Source organism: Ovis canadensis, chromosome 3, assembly GCF_042477335.2.
Source record: "Ovis canadensis isolate MfBH-ARS-UI-01 breed Bighorn chromosome 3, ARS-UI_OviCan_v2, whole genome shotgun sequence".
NCBI lineage: Eukaryota > Metazoa > Chordata > Mammalia > Artiodactyla > Bovidae > Ovis > Ovis canadensis.
The window spans coordinates 2,689,117-2,708,312 of NC_091247.1; the positions used below are offsets into that span (position 1 = coordinate 2,689,117).

At 60.1% G+C, this 19,196-nt stretch overlaps 3 protein-coding genes across 7 annotated transcripts in view; 2 read left to right on the forward strand and 1 right to left on the reverse strand.

Annotated features, from left to right (window-relative positions):
- SURF4 (surfeit 4) overlaps positions 1 to 11,337 on the forward strand; it is a 12,101-nt gene extending 764 nt beyond the window's left edge. Inside the window, exons 2-6 of the mRNA XM_069582066.1 lie at positions 6,526 to 6,712; positions 7,182 to 7,258; positions 7,754 to 7,797; positions 8,183 to 8,369; positions 9,048 to 11,337. Of these exons, the coding sequence (XP_069438167.1) occupies positions 6,526 to 6,712; positions 7,182 to 7,258; positions 7,754 to 7,797; positions 8,183 to 8,369; positions 9,048 to 9,314 (762 nt within the window). The 3' untranslated portion in view covers positions 9,315 to 11,337. The remainder of the gene's footprint in view (positions 1 to 6,525; positions 6,713 to 7,181; positions 7,259 to 7,753; positions 7,798 to 8,182; positions 8,370 to 9,047) is intronic.
- SURF2 (surfeit 2) lies at positions 11,240 to 16,518 on the reverse strand. Of its 2 annotated transcripts, XM_069582065.1 has the most exons (6): positions 15,089 to 16,518; positions 14,837 to 14,991; positions 13,526 to 13,629; positions 12,595 to 12,780; positions 12,253 to 12,419; positions 11,240 to 11,705 (listed from the first exon to the last, which is right to left on the reverse strand). In XM_069582065.1, the coding sequence occupies exons 1-6, from the start codon at positions 15,164 to 15,166 to the stop codon at positions 11,622 to 11,624; spliced, it is 774 nt and encodes a 257-aa protein (XP_069438166.1). In that variant the 5' UTR covers positions 15,167 to 16,518; the 3' UTR covers positions 11,240 to 11,621. The 2 variants fall into 2 exon arrangements, with proteins under 2 accessions (XP_069438166.1, XP_069438165.1); XM_069582064.1 differs by lacking the exons at positions 13,526 to 13,629; positions 14,837 to 14,991; positions 15,089 to 16,518 and having other exon boundaries at positions 12,595 to 13,391.
- On the forward strand, positions 15,217 to 19,080 carry SURF1 (SURF1 cytochrome c oxidase assembly factor). Of its 4 annotated transcripts, none has more exons than XM_069582063.1 (9): positions 15,217 to 15,360; positions 15,457 to 15,508; positions 16,413 to 16,546; positions 16,627 to 16,709; positions 17,349 to 17,540; positions 18,266 to 18,338; positions 18,417 to 18,579; positions 18,721 to 18,802; positions 18,906 to 19,080. In XM_069582063.1, the coding sequence occupies exons 1-9, from the start codon at positions 15,283 to 15,285 to the stop codon at positions 18,973 to 18,975; spliced, it is 927 nt and encodes a 308-aa protein (XP_069438164.1). In that variant the 5' UTR covers positions 15,217 to 15,282; the 3' UTR covers positions 18,976 to 19,080. The 4 variants fall into 4 exon arrangements, with proteins under 4 accessions (XP_069438164.1, XP_069438163.1, XP_070148432.1 ...); XM_070292331.1 differs by having other exon boundaries at positions 15,263 to 15,360; positions 15,457 to 15,954; positions 16,059 to 16,546; XM_069582062.1 differs by having other exon boundaries at positions 15,217 to 15,508.
- The last annotated feature ends 116 nt before the right edge of the window (positions 19,081 to 19,196 follow it).

The window sequence follows — 19,196 nt, forward strand, 5'->3', positions numbered from 1 at the left end:
TGCCCCCGCCGGGCTCGCTCCCCCTCCCCCAGCCGGGGCCCTGCCTCCCGGGCTCGCCGCCTGCCCGCGCCGGGGGCACCCCCAAACTCGGCCTCGGGGGCCCAGCCCGCCCTGGCGCCGCCTGCGCGCCGGGGCGCCCTGGGTGTCTTCCCCGGGCCCGGGCTTCGGGCGCCCAGCTCTGTGGGCCTGTCCTCCCTCCCTGATCCGGCCCGGCTGGTCCTAGACGCCGAGGGGCGTCAGCGGCTGTCCCCCCGCCTCCCGGGAAGGGGTCTGAGGCCCCGGGGTGGGATGCGGAATGCTTCGGGAGCGTCCTCGCCCTTCTGCACCGCTGGGTGGTCCCTGCACGCTTGTCCTTCCACTGGGCACTCTTAGGGGGCGGATCCTGAACAGGGGGCTTGGTCAGATTGGAGGCCTGAGGGGGTCCTCCCGGTGGAAAAGGGGGCGCCCTGGTTGGCACCCCCGCTGCAGAAAGCCACGGCACTGTTTCTTTGCTCTGTCCCAGACGTCTTGGGTTCATGGGGTCCCTTTGACCCTTCCCTTCCATCTTCCTTCCCTGTCTGGACTCTGCCCCGCGATGAAATGAATGGGTATCTGTCTGTACATACAGCTAGGGGGAGGGGGACGCCTACCTTCCTGTTCGGGAGTCCAGGAGTGTCCAGGTGGCATTCCTAGCAACAGGGAAGCGAGCCCTTGAAATCGGCCACTGAGTCACTGCTAAAGGTGTTCGGAAACTAGACGAACAGAACCAGGTCCTGCAAAGGGGACAGAGCTCTCCCAAGGTCTCCTTCGACCAAGCGTGGCCCGGAGACCACGGTGTTGATTCTTGAGCCGTGTGCCTCTTGCTTCTGAAAGTGTCCCGTTATGTCTACAGACCTATAGGAAGAGCTGCAGCTGGCCCAGCCGCCATGGTTTACTTAATGGGTGTGTGGCTTTGTCAGAGTTAAAAGTAGTGAGGTTTAAGTTTCTGTTTTTATGGGGGTGGTTATAATTCATCGTACTCCAAGGCTGGACTCACTGGAAGGTGTATGTGTTTGAGAGAGAGTTTTAAACAATAGTTAAGTGAGCTGTTTTCTAATCAGTTATCGGTGAACAAGATTTCCTGTTGTTCCCCTGACGGATGAGATCTCTCTAGCGTGGCCTCCCCGTTGGGTTCTCGAAGCCCCACTTTCTGTGAGCTGCTTGTGTTATGAAACTGTGGGGCTAAAACGGTCAACTTGAAGAAATGTTTTTCCCTCAGGTCACGATTTTGTGTTTACAATCTAAAAATTGTATCCCTTGCAAAAACAATTTGTATAGAAAGCTCTCAAAAACCAAGCCAGCTGACTTTGTCCGCTTTCATTGACATGATTTTAGTGACCCAGTTTTGTTTCCCCAAGTCGCCGCCACCTAGGAAGACGGCTCAATTCAGCCCTGGTAGCCGTGAGAGCCTCGTACACTCTCTGCAGCCCGGAACAACCCCGGTTTTGCAACTGAATTTCATAACTGAATCTAGATAAAATGTCTCCACTCAAGTTGCTGCCAACTATCAAATGATAAACCCTCCTCTTGCCAAAAAAAAAAAAAAAAAAATCAGACTCTTTACGTAATCCTTTCTTTTTTTTTCCTCCATGCATTTCGTTTGCATTAAATGAAAGAAGCAGAATCTTGGAACTGGAAAGGCCCTGGAGGGGCACACAGGATCAACCTGTACCGGTTTCACTGCTGAGGCGCCTGGGGCCTGGGGCCACAGCCCCGGGCAAAGCCCAGTATCACACGCAACATGCTTCTCAGGTTTGGGGTTTTTCTGTAGGAGAGCACGCTGCCTAAGGTCTGGAAAAGCAAGGCCACATCTGCCGGGCAGGGCAGGCTCCTGCGGTCAGTTTTTGAGGGCCAGAGCCCACCTTGGGGGTGACATCTGCCCGCAGACACCTCCATGCCCTTCTGTGGGAGGGCAAGGCCGGGCCATGCTGTCACCACCGAAGTTAGGAGCTGCTTCTGCCACCCGGCCTGGTGTGAGCGAGAGGCGTGGATGGGTGATGGGGTGCAGAGCAAAAGCGATGGCTTCCTGTGGGCAGAATCTGGCCAGGCTGGGCTAGCACTTTTGTTTTCGACATTGATCCACATAGTGTTAGAACAGCTGCCAACAGTAAAGGTGCAGAAAGTCCCGGCTTTTAAGATGACAGTGATCTCACTTGAAGGGATTGGGGAAATGTCATGAAAGTCACTGATGTGACTAGTAAATATAAGCATGACATACCTGTGTTTTCTAACCTTATCTTCAGAAAACAGAAGCAAAAATGAAGGGACAGAAAGTCAGCCAGAAGTGAGCAGGGTCTCAGAAGGGCCACGTGTCCCCTGAGAGCTACGACGGTAATCCGGAATCTTCGACGCTCCGGCATGGGGCCCGGTCGTCCGTGTACACTCCTTATGTTGCCCAAGGGTCCCGGGAGCTCGGGCCACAGTGCTTCCATCTTCAGATGCAGAGCGGGGTGGAGGGGGGGTGGTCTGTGTGGTCTTGAGTGGCACGTGGTGGCCTGCCACATGGAGTCGGCACGCTGCGACCTTCAGGTCTGCAGAGGCACGAGTGTGGGTGAGTGGTCTGGCTCCTTGCGGCCAGCAGGCTCAGCTGCCTCTTTGGCATCAGGCTCCTTGCCCTGGGTGGCAGGGACAGCGTCCTCCTGCTGGAGAAAGTGCTGAGAGAGCTGTCTGCGGAAGCTGGCATTCGGAAGCCATCTGAGCCTGGGTCTGAAGGGGCCAGAGACTAATGAATTCAGCAATCCAGAATGACGCCCGTCCCCTGCAGCTGGGACTCAAGGCCAGGCTGCAGGCTGTGACTCCCAAGCACATTTGCCCCAGTAAATAGGAGTGTTAGCACTTAATGGGCTGCGTCACCAAGGTGACAGATAAGCCGCCTGAGGCCTTGCTTTCCGTGTGGCCTTTGGTATTTCCACCTGTCCCCTGGCAGGACGGAGCCAGTGCTGGGGGCTCGCACCTCCAGGAGCTCCCTTTGGCCTCTGGTCAAGCGCTGGGGAGCGGGGGATGGCTCTGGCGGGACACTGAGCCGGGCCTCCGTGGCCCCCGGGTCTCGGGGCTGTGCCTTCGCCCCGTGTGGAGCCACCGGGGTGGGTAGGGTTCGGGACAGCGCTGGGTGGCTTCTCTGTGCTCTCCTCCTGTTCCTTTGCCATCCCTCCCCCACAAGGGCTTCCGGCCTTACACCAAAAAGGAGCGGGGAGAGGGCAGAGAGGAGCCGGCTGACTCACTGTCCCCTGCTCCGACCTCAGACAGGAGGTTCTGAGAAGGCGCCCTGCCTCCCTGCCTCTTGGGGAGCAGGGTGGAGGCGCAGGCGCGGGGGTGGCAGGGCTTCTCCCGGAAGGCCCCGAGCAGCCTGGCACTGCTCCTCACAGTGGCACTGTGTCCCATGTGGGTTTTCGGTGGGGAAGCCAGGCCCTCTCTCTAGGCCAGGGCCGAGCAGCGCCTCTTCTTGGACCTCCAGGTGCTGCGTGGCTTTACAGAGCACTCGGGGAGACTCACTGGGGGTCCAAGGGCCCTGGTGGATGTGCCCCTGTGAGTCACCAGGCTCAGGTACCAGCCCTGACTCAGCCTGCTGGGCCAGAGGTCACTGGCCGCAGGCTCTAATCTTCTGGGGTGTGCAGGCTCGGAGCGGCCCTGGAGAAGGGTAGCCCCAGTTCTCAGGGTGCACGGAAGCCTGACCTGCCTCTTGCCTCTGCCTGCAAGTTCTCATGAACCAAGAATGGCAGCCTGCTTTCCTCAAGTCCCTTTTGTCCTGAACACTGCGAGAGAATAGGTTTCCCCGTGTTCTGTGGGAGCTGCGGGTGGCTGTGTGACGTGATGGCCGTGTCCCAGAGCCACGTCCCAGGTTGGATACAACTGCTGCTTGAATCCCTGCTGCTGGGAAACCACAGCCCCTTGTACGGAAACCTTAGCTCTGTAGGTGAGCCCTCAGATGGGGTCCTGCTTAGGACCCATATGCCATGCTTGACTGTGAGCTTCCTGCGAAAGGCCTGCCCCCCAGAGGCTGAGAGACCCGGTCGCTTGTCCTGCAGACCCTGCCCACTCAGCGTCTCCTTCAGCCTTCCCCTCGTGACCCTCTGTCTGGGTGCAGGGCATGCACTGCCCGTGACCACTGTGGCTGCGTGAGCTGCAGTCAGCCCCTGGCCTGGGGCCCATGGTGTGTGCAGGAGGCCAGCTTAGCGTGCGCACTGGCCGGGCGGCCTCTGGGTGCCTGCTTTAGGGGCTCCTCTGCCGTGCCAGGGGCCTGCTGTCTGCAGCAGCACCGTGTGGGTCCAGGGGCCAGGTGCTGAGAGCATAGCGTGTGCAGGCGAGGCTCACGTCGGTTCTGCTCCCATGCCGTCCCCCCGGCCACCTTCCTCCGTGTTCAGTCCAAACAGGTGCTCGTTAGAGGGTGGCTGGTTTCAGAGAGGCTCTGGCTCGGCCTGACTTATAAAATAGCCCTAAATCTAGCCCACATTGTTGTTTAGCTGCTAAGTCACGTCCAATTCTTTGTGACCCCATGGGCTGTAGCCCACCAGGCTCCTCTGACCATGGGATTTCCCAGGCAAGAATACTGGGGTGGATGGGTTGTCATTTCCTTCTCCAGGGGATCTTTCTAGCCCAGGAATCACACCTCCTGCATTGGCAGGCGGATTCTTTGTCACGGAGATGTGCTTCGTTCATAGCACAGACACCTGAAGCTTTGCAGTGTTTTCAGCTCAGAGAGCTGTCTGTCCTGGCATGTCTGCACTCGGAGGAAGGCCTGAATTACCTGTCGGAAGAGAACTTCTCTGCCGCTCTCTAATCCCCTGGACCCAGACACTCAAATTAAGAGCGCAGACGCGTCACGGAGGCTTTAAACACTGCCTCCATCTTGCGGCTTAGGGGCCAGTGGAGGCGAGTTGGCCCCAGCCTGGGACTCACAGTCCGCACTGCCCCCCCGGCGGGCTGTGCCAGCCTCATATGGCTTTCCCCAGGTTTCAACACCCTGCTGAGGCCCGTGTTGTCGCCAGGGCTTCTTGGCTGGTGGCTGGGCCTACCGGGCTGGGTGATTACCCCATTGCTGGGCGTTTTGATTCAGGCCCTGAGGCAGAAACGGGAGGGTGTGTGGCCTCTGCTGTTCCCACAGCTCCTGATCTGAAGTGCTTCTTCCCTACATGGACTCTAGAGTTCATGTAGGTATATTTGGGACCTCTTTTTTTTTTTTTTCCTTTTAAAGACAAGGTCCACTGTCTTCTTTTTTCCTCTGCTCATTAAGGTCGGAAAGAATCTTCACGACTATTAACCCAGTGGTCCTCACTTTGTAAGATAGTAGAGAACCCCTGCCCCCACCAGAGCACCCACTCAGCTTGTCCACAGTGTGCTGGCCGTCAGGGGGTCAGAGCCAGGGTGGGCCCACCAGCCGTCAGCCTCAGCCCCGGGCCCGCCTGCTCGCCTGTCTGTGCGTCTCCCTCTCTCACTGGGACTCTGGCGCAATTCCGTGGGCGTCAGGGGCCAAGCAGATGTGTGCAGAAGTGACACCTCGGGGCCTAGGCTCTGGGACTTGGAGAGGGTGGACACCTGGCTTGTCACCCCTCTGTCCTCAGGCCAGGCTGCTGTGGCCCAGAGCCCGGGGGAGGGGAGGCGTCTCTGTGCTGACTAAGCCAGAACTGACAACTAAAAGTTGGTCTAAATAGCTGGCGGCTTGCTAACCATGGTGGACGGCTTTAGCAGCGCCTAGGACTTTCAGTCAGCTTTTCAAAACACCAAAACGGAAGAAAGGCTCCCAGGCACACCTTCTATTCCAGCAGCAGGTCACCCAGCCTGAGAGGTTGTGACACTCAGTGTCCCTTCGAGGGTCAGATTCACGGGTGCCCTTCGGACTCTGGCTGCTGACACACGAGTCACGTGGGCGGGCACCCGCTCTTTCTCCCCAGTTCCTGCTGTTACCGTGTCACAGGTGTCTTTCCCTTTGTCCCTCTGCTTTGAGTGCTTGGGAGGAGCAAGTGCGTGCGGTTCACCTGAATGACGTTCGTGCCTCGGTTTCGTGCGTGTTCTGTAGTCAGCCATCGTGAACGGCCTGGCTGGCGCGGGGCAGGAGGCGGCTGTGTCTGCAGGCGTTTCTGTCACCGTGGGGGCAGGGCTGTCCCAGCAGCTCGAGGGTAGTGAGGCCAGGCAGGCTCTCACGGCCTTTGTGGACACCCCGCGACAGACCCTGGGCGCGAGCCGGGGCAGCGGTACTGCGGTGGAGAGACCCGGGCCAGGGCTTCGCCGAGGGCCTGCTGAGTCTGTCGTGGGCCAGTCTGGCTTCCCACGCCCTTGACTGAGGTGGACGTGCTGTCCTGCAGCAGTTCCACGTGTGATGACTGTAGTTGACACGCATACACTGGCTGAAATCACAGAGGAGGAGGTCGGGGGCCGGCCTGAGGTCTCCCTCTCCTCCAGGCAGGGTGCCCGGATCCGCCCCCCCCGCCCCCTGGGCCGTGCTGGGAGCGGCTGCCAGACCTCCCCCCACCCCGTCCCGCTGCCCCTCACCATGGCTTTCCCGGCCTGCAGTTCCTGCGCGTCACAAAGCAGTACCTGCCGCACGTGGCCCGCCTCTGCCTGATCAGCACGTTCCTGGAGGACGGCATCCGCATGTGGTTCCAGTGGAGCGAGCAGCGGGACTACATCGACAGCACCTGGAGCTGCGGCTACCTGCTGGCCTCCTCCTTTGTCTTCCTCAACCTGCTCGGACAGCTGAGTGAGTGGCACCCGTGCCCCCGCGGGTCTCCTGGGCAGCAGCCTGGGAGCGAGCCCTGCCGGCCCTCGGCTGGCTGCTCTGTCTCTGGTCCTGGCCGCATTTCTTTGCGGTCCTCGGCTCAGTGCCTGGAGCAGGAGGTGCAGGGGGCTGGGGGGCGGCCAGTGAGGAGCCGAGGCACCCCAAACCCAGGGTCTGGAGAGGATGCCAGTGGCAAACGTAGAAGGGCGGGCCTCAGACGCCGGTGTGGCCGTGCGGGCTTTGGGCCCGGCTCCCACTGGCCGTCCCCTGTCCTCGGGGGCCAGGACAGGGCTGCAGCTCCCAGCAGGGCTGCCTGTAACACACGGCGACTCTAGCCAGGAGTCCGCTTTCTGGACCAGGGCTGTTGATAGGTAGAGGCCGTCCCCGCCAGAGGCTGCTTTTTGCTCGGGCGGGTGGCTGGGCTGCCGCGCTGACCTCGGCCTCCTTGCAGCTGGCTGCATCCTGGTGCTGAGCAGGAACTTCGTGCAGTACGCCTGCTTCGGGCTCTTTGGCATCATCGCACTGCAGGTAAGCGGGTCTCCCTCCCCTCGCCCTGCTTAGAGCTGAGCCTCGGGGACAGAGGCCGTGAGGACTCGGCCCCACTCACCTTCAGCCCGCTTGGGGCCAAGCTCCGCTTCCACCGTTGGCCGCTTCCCCGAGCTCCTGTGACAAGGCAGCAGGTCACAGGGCTCTCTACTTCACAGAGGACACGCAGCTACTCGTGAAACGCTTAGCTCATAGTTCATCTGCGTCGGGTCTTGGAGCCGCCATGGCCTCCAGAACTGTCTGGGCCCAGCTCTGAGGAAGCAGGGGCTTGTTGACAGGTCCAGGCCAACACCCACCCCAAGGGACGCGGAGCCCGTTGCTGAGTTTGGGGCCGTTGATGTCCCGAAAGGGTTTTGTCTGTCTTGTACTCGGGTTCCTCACGTATGTCGGAAGAATTGTCTGACGCTGTCAATTCTGCAGAAACAGAAATCTGCCTGGAAACAGTGAGACTGAAAGCGCTCTTTCCTCTTTCCTCAGACGATCGCCTACAGCATTTTATGGGACTTGAAGTTTCTGATGAGGTGGGTGTCTTCGGGTTGGTGACTAGTGTATCTCCTTGTGTCTCTAAAGTCAGTAGCTGTTGGCTGAAGTGAGTTTTTCTGGGTCAAAACCATGCTTCTTAGACTCTGTAGTGGACGTTGGTGAGGCCTTTTCCTCCCCATCTCCAAACCCCGAAAACACAGGTGAGAACCACCATGTCTCATGAGGGCTCATGGGTCCAGGGGGAGTGCTGGTCAGCAGGAGAGCCTGGCTCGGGCCCCGCGGTGGGTGCAGATGCATCTGTGTCTCCGGTCCTGTCCACAGGGGTCAGCGGGGTCCCCTTCCTGCTGGGGCCTCCGACCCGGTCCGCCCAGCACTGGCAGGGCCGGGGGGCCTGTGCGACCGCTTCGGGGGTGTGTCCCGCAGGAACCTGGCCCTGGGAGGAGGCTTGCTGCTGCTGCTGGCTGAGTCCCGATCCGAAGGCAAGAGCATGTTCGCGGGCGTCCCCACCATGCGCGAGAGCTCCCCCAAGCAGTACATGCAGCTCGGAGGCCGAGTCCTGCTGGTCCTGATGTTCATGACGCTGCTCCACTTTGACGCCAGCTTCTTCTCAGTACGTCTCCCCCGGTTGATCCCCAACCTTCTGGAAGGGCGCCGCCCCTCCCCTGTGCGCTGCACACTGCCGAGGGGCCGTCAGAATGGTCCCTGACGCTGCTGAGTTCTCGGCGCCAGGAAGCTGCCCTGGCCTCACCGCAGAGCCCCTCCAGCCGGGGGTGCAGGCTCACAGCACACACACCTGCTTCTCTTTCCTTCCAGGCACGCCTGCCTGCAGCGTGTACTGTTTGCACGCCAGGGGTTGGGGCTGCAGAGTCGAAGGCTTCATCCTCGGCCCTAGGAGCTCATAGAGCTGGGGCCCTGGCTGGGCAGGGTCCTCAGGAGGGCTCCTGGCACTGGGGGCAGGGATCGGTTGGTCCTGAGCAGCTCGGGGGAGTGTGGTCCCAGCTAACAGGGCCCCTAGGGTCAGCCGTGAGCGAGTCCCACTAAGCGAGTCCCACTAGTAACCCTGCCTGTGAACTGCAGACCTCTCTCCGTCCGGGCGGCCATCTGCTGCCCTCCCCGCAGTAGCGCCTCTTCTCCTTCCCTGCTTGTGATGCTGGCTCTCAGCACGCCCCGTACTCCACCCTGGCGCGGAGCCTACAGGGACGCGGGCAGCTGGAACTGGCCTGCGTGTCAAGCAGGACATGTCTCTTCTTCACATTCACTCTCGTTCCATGCCTTTCGACCCGTGCAGATCCTTCAGAACATCGTGGGCACGGCGCTGATGATTTTGGTGGCTGTCGGCTTCAAAACCAAGCTGGCCGCCTTGACTCTTGTCGTCTGGCTGTTTGCCATCAACGTGTACTTCAACGCCTTCTGGACCATTCCTGTCTATAAGCCCATGCACGACTTCCTCAAGTACGACTTCTTCCAGACCATGTCAGTGATCGGAGGCTTGCTCCTGGTGGTGGCCCTGGGCCCAGGGGGTGTGTCCATGGACGAGAAGAAGAAAGAATGGTAACGGAGTCCTCCCTGCCTGGCGGGGACCCACGGCCGTCGAGGACTGGTTCAGGGTGGATTTGAGTAACTGCCAGCATCTCCTGTACCCTCTCCCTTCCCTCCCCTGGTAAAGGCACAGATGTTTTGAGAACTTTATTTGCAGACACCTGATCGTTAATGGCTAAACCTGCTATGGACCCACAGCCTGGCATCTGACCGTGCGGAGCCGGCCGGCCGAGGCCAGCGCCCCCTGCCCCGGGGCAGGGCCGTGGCTTGTTGGAGTGAGCATCTTGCTTGGCTGTGGCCCATTGGCCCAACTTTTTTTCTTTTTTGGGGTGGGGGACCTTGAAGCTGTACTGTGAGCAGATACATTTGTGTATCATTCAAAGCAGTCTCCCTCTTTTTTTTTTTTTTTTGAAGTTTACCTTTTTAGCTAAAACTACTCAATGATTCGGGGTGGCCCAGCCCAACATCAACACACTGGTTTAGGCCCGCACCAGTGCCTTCCCCGTGGGCTCCGCCCTGCGCTGTGATCCTGTTATAGGGCCGGTGAGAGCGTTTAGAGAAACCCCAGACCCCAAGAATACGGCAGTATTAGAGCAGGGGCTGAAGCTGCGGTTTACGGCCAGGGCATTCCTCAGAGAAGCAGCCGGGGTCGGTGCAGTTTCCACAGGGCGATGCCTGGGAGCGCGAGGGGCTCGTGGCGGGGACAAGGCCCTCAAAGGCCGCCCGGAGCCCGCAGGGGCCGGAGCCCAGGCCTGGCAGTGCGTGTGGGCCTCACCAGTGCCCAGATGGGGAGCAGCCGCCACCGTGGGCAGGGCTGGGCTGGAGCGGGCGCTCAGACCAGTTACCTCAGGCCGACCTGTCCCAGAGCTGCAGCCGGCGCCCCACTGCCCGGCGCCCCCAGCCCGCTTGCTCCCTGCCCTCACGAGGCCGCTGCTTGCTCAGATTGTCTATTTGCTATGCTGAATGCAGCCCCAGTTACTTTTTACGATTTGTGATGCCTTACCGATTGGACCTTGATCCTGTATTTAAAGTTTTCTAACATTGCCTTATACTGTGTTTCTCTTCTTGGGGGTGGGGCCGTGAGCTCTCCTCACTGTTCTTCACTCCTCCACCTGGTAGCAGAGGCCGCGAGGTGAGGCAGCCCCCGTGCTGCCCCCGGATCCTCCTGGGGGCCAGGCCTTCCAAGGTCTTACAAGCCTTGCCTTGGAGCGGGCCCCGTCTTCTCTGGATTCATCTGCTGGGGGTGCGAGCCTGATCCAAGGGCCTTCCCCGGGGCCAGTCCTGAACCCGGATCCACACGGACCTTTGTGTCGAGCCAGGGTGAGGGGAGAAACCCCCCCCCGCACCCCGACCCACTTGAGCCCCTGGCCAGCTTCACAGGAGAGGGGGAGGCTGGCTCTTACCCACTAGAGCTGCTAGAACCTTCCCTACAGTCTGGACCCAGCTAACCCAAGGGGAGCCATCGCCACCTTTCCAGCACCACCTGTGCCCCCCCCCAACCCCAAGCCCCCCACTTCAGAGGGTCCTTATACACCACCCCCAGGAGCCCACTTCCCTACTCCCCACGTATTTATAAGGATGGAGGGCTTTCTACTTCCGTCCCTGGGGTGCTCCCATGTGAAGGGGGCTCTGACTCTGTCTCAGTCTGGGCAGGGTGCTCTTTCAGCACATGCCCACCCAGTTAACCCAGCCTCCCGGCCCCAGGGACAGCCCGCTTGGCTAGGCCACAGCTGCCTGTGGCATTGTTTCTGGCGGGGTACAGTTTTTAGTTTGCAAAAACAGACTGCCCCCGTGGTGGTCCCCAGCCCACCTCCCCTGTCCGAGTGGGCTAGTGCTCAGGGCAGCGGTGGATGCTTATGTAAGAAGAGGAAAAAGGACCTACTAAATTGGTTTTAGCAAAAAGAATTTCTGAAACACACTTTTTTTTGCTCTCTGTGGGAAATAGGTATAAATCTCATGCTGTATTTTATATCTTAGTTGTGTTTGAAAACATTTTGATTTTTGGAGACACGTCCAAATAAATAATGGCATTTGTTGTACGCAGTGTGGTCCTCTGGTGTCCTCCAGCCAGGTGGGGCTTGGCCAGGGCCCTCCCTGGGTGCCCCCTCCAGGCGTCGCCGGAGACCGCGTCCAGTCGGAGGTCTTCCTTCGGGGTCCCTGCCACTCCCTGGGTGTGGGGTCAGACCCCAGCCGTGCAGGCAGCGGCAGCAAACGAGGAGTGCGTGGAGCAGGTCTTGGGAACTGGACCAGTGGGGACCCTGGCGGGCAGCTTCCGAGGACTTTCAGAATTCTCTCAGGATGTGTTTTCCCCAGTGACCTTTCATCAACCTGACTGTTTAAAAGAGCTGAAGCTCTTAGGTTTGCGGTGGTGACTTTTGAACTTCTTTTTCAAGGAGCTGGATTGCTTCTGTGGCACAAACAGAGAATTCCCGTCAGCGGGGGCATTCAGATGTGATACTGGGGTGCTGTGAGCCTGCCTCCCAACCCCAGCTCGCAGGGAGGAAGGGACTTTAGTGGGAACCCCTGGGCAGCTTTCTGCCTGCGGCTTCCGTGGCAACTCGGCCGGGCAGTTAAAAGGCAGCACTCGGACCCCAATCGCACAGTCCTGCCCCGCCCTCTACCAGCCCAGTGCTACGTCACTGATGGAACTTCTTTCCTGCCCCAGTCTCAGAGGTTCCGGGGGCTCTGATCAAGTCCCCTCCTCTAAGTCCCTGGCTGCTCTCTGGACGCCCTGCCTTAGACCCAGGGCCCTGAGCCTGCTCCGTGCAGCCCCTTCTGCGCAGACCAGGAAGCAGCCCCACCCCCACTGAGCAGCCCCACCAGCGCCTGTCTTGTATACTGCTGGCTTGAAATTTCAGCTGTGGAAAAAAAAACGTTTCTGAATTTTTTCTAAAGCCGAAACCCATGGCTATACGAAGCCGCTGCCGCGCTGGCAGCCCGGGGGCCAGCACTACCTTCCTGCGCTTGAGGACGCGCTCCTGGCCCGCTCCCAGGGCCCTGCCGACTTCAGGGCCCGGCTCTTGGGGACATCTCGGCTTCTTGTCCTCGTCCTCGGTCAGAAAGTCGTCAGTGCTGTCCCCAGGCCCAGCCGCTTCCGGGTCCTTCTTGGTGAACAGCTCAGCTGCAAGGGGTAGAGGTTTGGGCTGTCTGAGGTCAAGTGTACCACCTGTGCCGAGGGGTCAGCCAGGCCCAGGACCAGAAGCGGACACAGCGGGAGGGAGCTGCTTGCTGATGGAATCCGCGGGGGCAGCTGTGATCGAATCCCGAGGCCGGGTTGGGGGGCCGCTTTAGCTTACGCGGGTACAGGTCTGTCATGCTATCATCACTGTCAATCGGGGCAGCGCCATCATCGCTGGACGGGGGTTCCCAGAAGGCTTCTCTAGGATGTGGCGGCCCATCATCGTCCTGGTCTTCCCTCCTCCTCTTCTTGTGCAGGAGGCAGGCCGGCACGAACTCCACGCCCTGCTCCTGACACTCCTCATCTGCAAGACAGACCGGCTCCCTCGCGTCTCCCCATGGTCCCCCGGCACACAGCTGGGCTCGGCCTGGGCCCTGCCACCCTCCTCCCCAGGGAAACGTCAGGAGAGCCTTCAGCTCGGCTCCTCCTGGGACTGCAGCCAGGTGCGTGGGGGTGCGGGCCAGGGGCAGGACAGCGGAGACCGAACCGGCCTGGAGCACCCATTCCTTCGGCTCCAGCCAGTTTCCAGGAAGCCACGCCAGCCTGCCACCCGGAGACTGAAGTCCCCTCAAGCACAGCAGCTGGGACCCCTCCCGGAACAGTGCGCTCCATAAAGGCCCGGCTCTAAGCCTCCAGTGCACTCCCATCCAAAGCTGCCAAGACCCTCTGTGGTCTTGTCCCCACCTGCCTGGTGGCACAGTTGCCGTCCTACAGAACTGCCCCCCTAGCCGAGCTGAGCACTCTCCCCACAGCCCCTCAAATCCTGTCTGAAGAGAAGCCCTGAGAGAGTCTCCTGCATCAGGCAGGCCCACCTGGCTCAGCGCCATCTTCTTGGGAGCACCTGACCTCGCCTGCGCCACTCTGGGGTCTGCTGCCCGCCCTGTGCTGCCCCTACCATCACCCTCTCCTCACCGTGCTGGGACCGGGCCCGGCGCACCCACCAAGGGCCACCAAAGGCTGACCAGGCTGCCGCTTCTGCCCTCTAGGGGTGCGGGTCCTGGGGAGAACACGCAGGCACCCAGACACCCACGCCCCCCGAGGCTACTTACACTTGCGCAGCGCCCTCTGGTACCGCCGGCCCTGGGTGTGCCTCAGCACGTGCTCCGGGCACTTGTTGATGTGTCTCAGAGTGAGTTTGCAGAAGAGCTGGTGCCTAAGGGACAGTTCACAAGCCAGGGTCCAGACCCACAGCTCTGTACCATGGCCACGTCTTAGAATCACCCCTAGAGAGGCTGATGGGGGAGGTCTGCCGTGTGGCTTAGGCATCAGGATTCTTCCAAGCTTCCAAGCAACTGCAGCCTGCCACTCCTCCAGACAGCCTCACTGTCCACCCAGAAAACAGGCCCAGACAGCCTGGCCAGCCTCCCCTGACTGCTCCAGCAGGAGAGGCATGTGGACCACCGCTTCACAAGGGGCTGGGCAGTGCGACTGTCTGCCACCCCCTTCATCTTGACTACTACTGTCAACCGTGCCCTCTCGGCTAAATCAAAGCTCTCCTTTAAACTAAAGAAGGAAAATGGCCACCTTCAGAACCTCAGGTCACAAAGCACAAGCGCGCCAACCCTCTACGAAGCACACAGGCCCAGGTGGCAAACCTTGTGTTTACAAAATGAAAATGAAATATCAACTTCAGATATCCAGATGGTACCACTGTAATGCACTACCATCCAGTAGTCATGTATGAATGTGAGAGTTGGACCATAAAGTAAGCTGAGTGCGGAAGAACTGATGCTTTTGAATTGTGATGCTGGAGAACACCTTTGAGAGTCCCTTCTACAACAAAATCAAACCAGTCACTTCTAAAGGAAATCAACCCTGAATATTCACTGGAAGGACTGATGCTGAAGCTGAATCTCCAATACTTTGGCCACCTGATGCGAAGAGCCGACTCAATGGAAAAGACCCTTAAGTTGGGAAAGACTCAGAGCAAGGGGAGAAGGGGATGACAGAGGATGAGATGGTTAGCTAGCATCACCGACTCAATGGACATGAATTTGAGCAAACTCCAGGAGATGGTGAAGGACAGAAAAGCCCGGTGCACTGCAGCCCAGGAGTCGCAAAGAGTCGGACACGACTGAGTGACTGAACACGCCCACATACAGACATGAGCAAGACGGGGACCTCACTTGGGGTCCCAGGTGGCTCACAGCTCCAGAACTGCCCCCTGCATCTCAGGTCTCCTATCAGATGGGAGGGTGGGCGCTGCCAAACTGGCCGCATCTCTGAGGAGCGCTCACTCTGCGGAGAGGGGTCGGGGCTCCGGAGTCCACCCAGTCCCGGCCAGACTCAGCACTAGGAACTGTCCCTCCCCCGGCCTGTCCGGCAGTTCCCGGCCGCCCCGCCCCGGCCTGGCCACGTACGGGTTCTTGGTGCTGGGTACGATGTGCGGCTCGAACTCGGTGTAGTCGAAGGCCGGGGAGGCGCGGACCAGCCGCCGGTACTTCTTGCCGCGGGTGTAGACCTGGAGCTCGGGCAGGCGACAAGGCAGCTCGTGCCCAGTCAGAGCGCACCGCACCTGCGGGCGGGAGCGCGGCGCGGTCAAGGGGTCCGGGCGCTGGGGGTCTCGGGGCCCGCCGTGGGGTTCCCGCACCCCACCCCCGCCCCGCTCCCACCTTGCAGGCGCCGGGCTCCAGCCGCAGGCTCGGGTGCTCGCGCAGAAAGGCGCGCACGTCTGGCGGCAGCTCGCTCATGGCTCTGCGCGCGGAGCTGGGCGCCGACCTTCTCCGGAACCACGTGGGGCGGGGCGGGGCGAAGCGACGCCCGGGAAGCACAGGCCTCCAGGGCCCGGAAGTGAGCGGGCGGGGCGATGGCGGCGGCGGCGCGGCTCCTAGGGCTGCGCGCGGCAGGGCTGCGGCCGCTGCTGTGCGCGGCTGGTGCGGGGCCGGTGAGCGGGCCGGGGCGGTGCGGCCGGCCGGGGGTGCGGCCGGCCGGGCGCGCCCTCGGAGTGGGCGAGCTCAGCCGGCCCCTCACGTCTCCGCAGGCCCGGGCCAGCGTCGTCTGGAGGAGCGTCCTGGGGATCTCCCCGCGCGCAGGTGAGTTCTCATGCAGGGACGCCCCAGGCGCCCGGGGAAAGCCTTTCAGTCCGTGCGTCCACTTTGCCGGGGGGCGAGAGTCGCGATAAGCTCCGAAACTGCCGCCCCAGCCTCGGGAGTCAGGCCCTGGGTGCGCGCGGGCTGTTCTCCGTGCTGCCGCCCTCCCGCCGCACCCAGCCGACAAGTGCAGCCACTGCCCGAGGCCGCCTCTGGCTGAGGCGGGGCCGAACCGAGACCGAAGCTGTCTGGAATCCTAAAAGAAAGCAGGACTTGTCAGTACCGTTTGCATTGTGGTCCCTGAGGTTCAACAAAGGGCGTTTGTGTATAGAGCGCTGTGCACCCTGGAAAGGTGGCTCTAAGTCTTACTCCAGGCCTGCCTTTTTTTAACCATCGCTAACACCTAAGATGCTTTCCGTTGATGGAACTCACGCTCTGAGAGCTTAAAGGTACCTCTTGTGTAGGTTTTTCCAATTTTAAATTTATAAGCAATTTTTGTTCTGAGAGCTTTGTAAACCACTCTCCTGAAGTGTATGACGTCCTTTCTCTGCAGAGCATGGGCAAGTCCTTGCATCTAAGTGACAGGATACGTCTCAGCATGTTCTTGCAGGAAAGCCATGAGGTGGTTCCATGAGTTACCCAGGGTCATGGTGGGTGGCAGAGCCAGGCCCTAATCGCTGGATCTCATTCAGTCGGTGACTGTCTGCTGAGTGGGTGTCCTGCGCCGGGCGCTGGGTTAGGAGCTGGGCTGGACGCAGCTGCTGGTTGGCTGCAACTGCCCATGCTGGCCTGGCCCTCCTCCTGTTCCACGTTCTCTCAGGCAGTCAGGGCAGCTTTGAGGAGCTGGCTGCTCCAGTTCTTCGTTCAAGGGCTTCCGGCCCCATCCCCATGCTGTGACATCTCCTAGGGTTGGCCTGGAGGCCCCGCAGGTGTGGCAGCTCTTCAGCCGAAGCAACTGCCACAAAAACCGAAGATGAGGGCTTCCTCCGCTGGTTTCTGCTTCTCATTCCTGTGACTGCCTTTGGCCTGGGGACGTGGCAGGTAAAGGCTGACGTGGCTCTCTTGGCCCTGAGCCCTTGACCATGCTGCCGCTCACTTGGGCTTACGCTCTGTGCCCACAGGTCCAGCGTCGGAAGTGGAAGCTACAGCTGATCGCAGAGCTGGAGTCCAGAGTTATGGCCGAGCCCATCCCACTGCCCGCGGAGTGAGTTTGTGCGGCTGGGCTGGGCTTGCTGGGCCTGGCTGCGGCTTGCCTTCCTGACTCATCAGTGGTCCTGCTAGGCTTCTTGCTGACACCCAGCTGCTGCCTGACACACACGTGTAGAAAGGCCTCTGGGCTTCACCTGTTTCCAGGCCCGGTGCATTGAGGGCTTCCGCAGTGCTGACGGCCTTCCGTAGCAGGAGTTCTTAGGTGGTGGGAATGCAGATGTCTGTTGCGTCTGGACATGAGTGGTGTTATGAAAATGTACCTAGTGATTCTCCTGCCTTCTTTCCCTCCTTTAAAAGCACTCCCCAAGGACAGCTGTCATCATGACGCTTCCCATTCGAGGGAGCATACAGTGGGTCGTATTTGCCTTGCAGATGGTCGCTTTGGCCCCTGTGTTTTACTGAGTTCAGACAGGCGTCCACAGCTTTAAGCTTTTCTTGAAAGCGAGGGCCTTTTGGCAGCACAGAGCCTCGTTCCCACGTGGCTTCCAAGGACTCAGCCCCACTTAGAGGGCACAGCATGCAGCCCTGCAGCCCCCACGGCGCTTGTGCATCACCTCCCGCTCCGGCCACGGTGGGCGTCGTGGTCTGCAGACCCTCGAGTGGGTCTCGGCTCCCCTTCTCCCACCCCATATAGCCCAATGGAACTGAAGAACCTGGAGTACAGGCCCGTGAAGGTCAGGGGGCACTTTGACCACTCCAAGGAGCTGTACATGATGCCGCGGACGATGGTGGACCCTGCCCGGGAGGCCCGGGAAGCTGGCCGGCTCTCATCAGCGGCCGAGAGCGGAGCCTACGTGGTCACTCCCTTCTACTGCACTGAGCTGGGGTGAGTGGCGCGTCAGGGGAGGGGTGCTGAGTGGCCTGGCATAGGTACTGGTTCCCACGTTCCTTCTCAGCCCCCAGCCCCGGGGAATCCAAGCTACCCAGACAGCTCAACTCCTTGGAGAGTTTGAAATGTCATCCTGGTTGTCATTAAGACAGCTAATTACTGAACTTCATCTGCGTTGTCAAGCTCCAAAGGGCAAGGAAAATTAAACTGGTCTCTTTGGAGAAAACCGTTTAGTGGCTGACACATTTAGTGATTATGGGGCAATGGGAGGGGCCAGCAGAGGAGCCCCAGCCTCGCATGGAGGGTTTTGGGTCAGGGGAGCCTTCCCAGGAGTGTTTGAGTAGGAAATGGTATGTACTCAGCACCACTCTCACAGCACCGCTTCACCCCCCACCCCCCAACCAAGATCCAAAACCAGAGCATCAGCCTAAGAAGGAAAACCCAGGGCCCCAGCCTTCACCTTCTGGTTTTAGGTGCAGGATGGGCCCCGGTGCTGCAGCTAGGACAGGACAGGGAACTGAAGGCAGGAGTTGAAGGGAGAGGCAGCGGGGAGACGTCCGTCGCTGGCTGTATGGCAGCAGGCGAAACAGCAGAGGTTGGCGGTGGGGAGGGCGTGACCCCCCCACCAGCTTGCTCTGCTTCAGTCTTTCCCTGGGGGCACCCAGTGACTGCTTGTTTGTCATCACTTTCCTGCCTGAAACAGCGTGTTCTTAATACTCTAGAATCACCATTCTGGTAAACAGAGGGTTTGTACCCAGGAGGAAGGTGAATCCGGACACACGGCAAAAAGGCCAGGTGAGGGGGCTAGACTGTCCTCTCCGGGAGGAGCCGCCCCAGCTCTGCAGAGACGGCATCTCTCACCTTCCCTCACAGGTTGAGGGAGAAGTCGATCTGGTGGGGATGGTGAGGCTCACAGAGACCAGGAAGCCTTTTGTCCCCGAGAATAACCCGGAGCGGAACCACTGGCATTACCGGGACCTGGAGGCAATGGCCAGGCTCACAGGCGCAGAGCCCATCTTCATCGACGCGGACTTCAGTATGTCATGACCAGCACACCCCAACACCTCCCTCCTCCCCTCCTGTCCTCCACACCCCAGCGTGTATCAGTGGCGGGAGTGTGCCCACCTTGGCTGAGTGCCCCACAGCCACCGTGAGGACACCTTCCATGTTCCTGCAGAGAGCACAGTCCCTGGAGGGCCCATCGGAGGGCAGACCAGAGTCACCCTGCGGAACGAGCACCTGCAGTACATCATCACCTGGTGAGCCGGGCCTGGCCTCGCCCACACTCCCCCCTACCCCACCAGCCCCTGGCAGCGTGCCCACCCCCCAGGCCTGACAGCGCGCTCTGCTCTTCAACCCAAGGTACGGACTCTGTGCGGCCACATCGTACCTCTGGTGCAGGAAGTTCCTAAGTCGGACTCCTGGTATGTGAGGAGGTTAGCAGAAGTCAGCCTGTCCCTGAACAACTGAAGCCACTTAAAGAGATTTGGTTTTATGCTGATCACGTGCCCTTGTATTAATAAATCTCTACACCACACGAAGTGCCGTTCTTTCCACCCAAACTCCAATGTGCCACCTAGGACAGCCTTTTGAGAAACTGGAGACGCGCACACACAGGGCTTCCATGTGGCAGCGGTGAGCCCCTGCAACAGC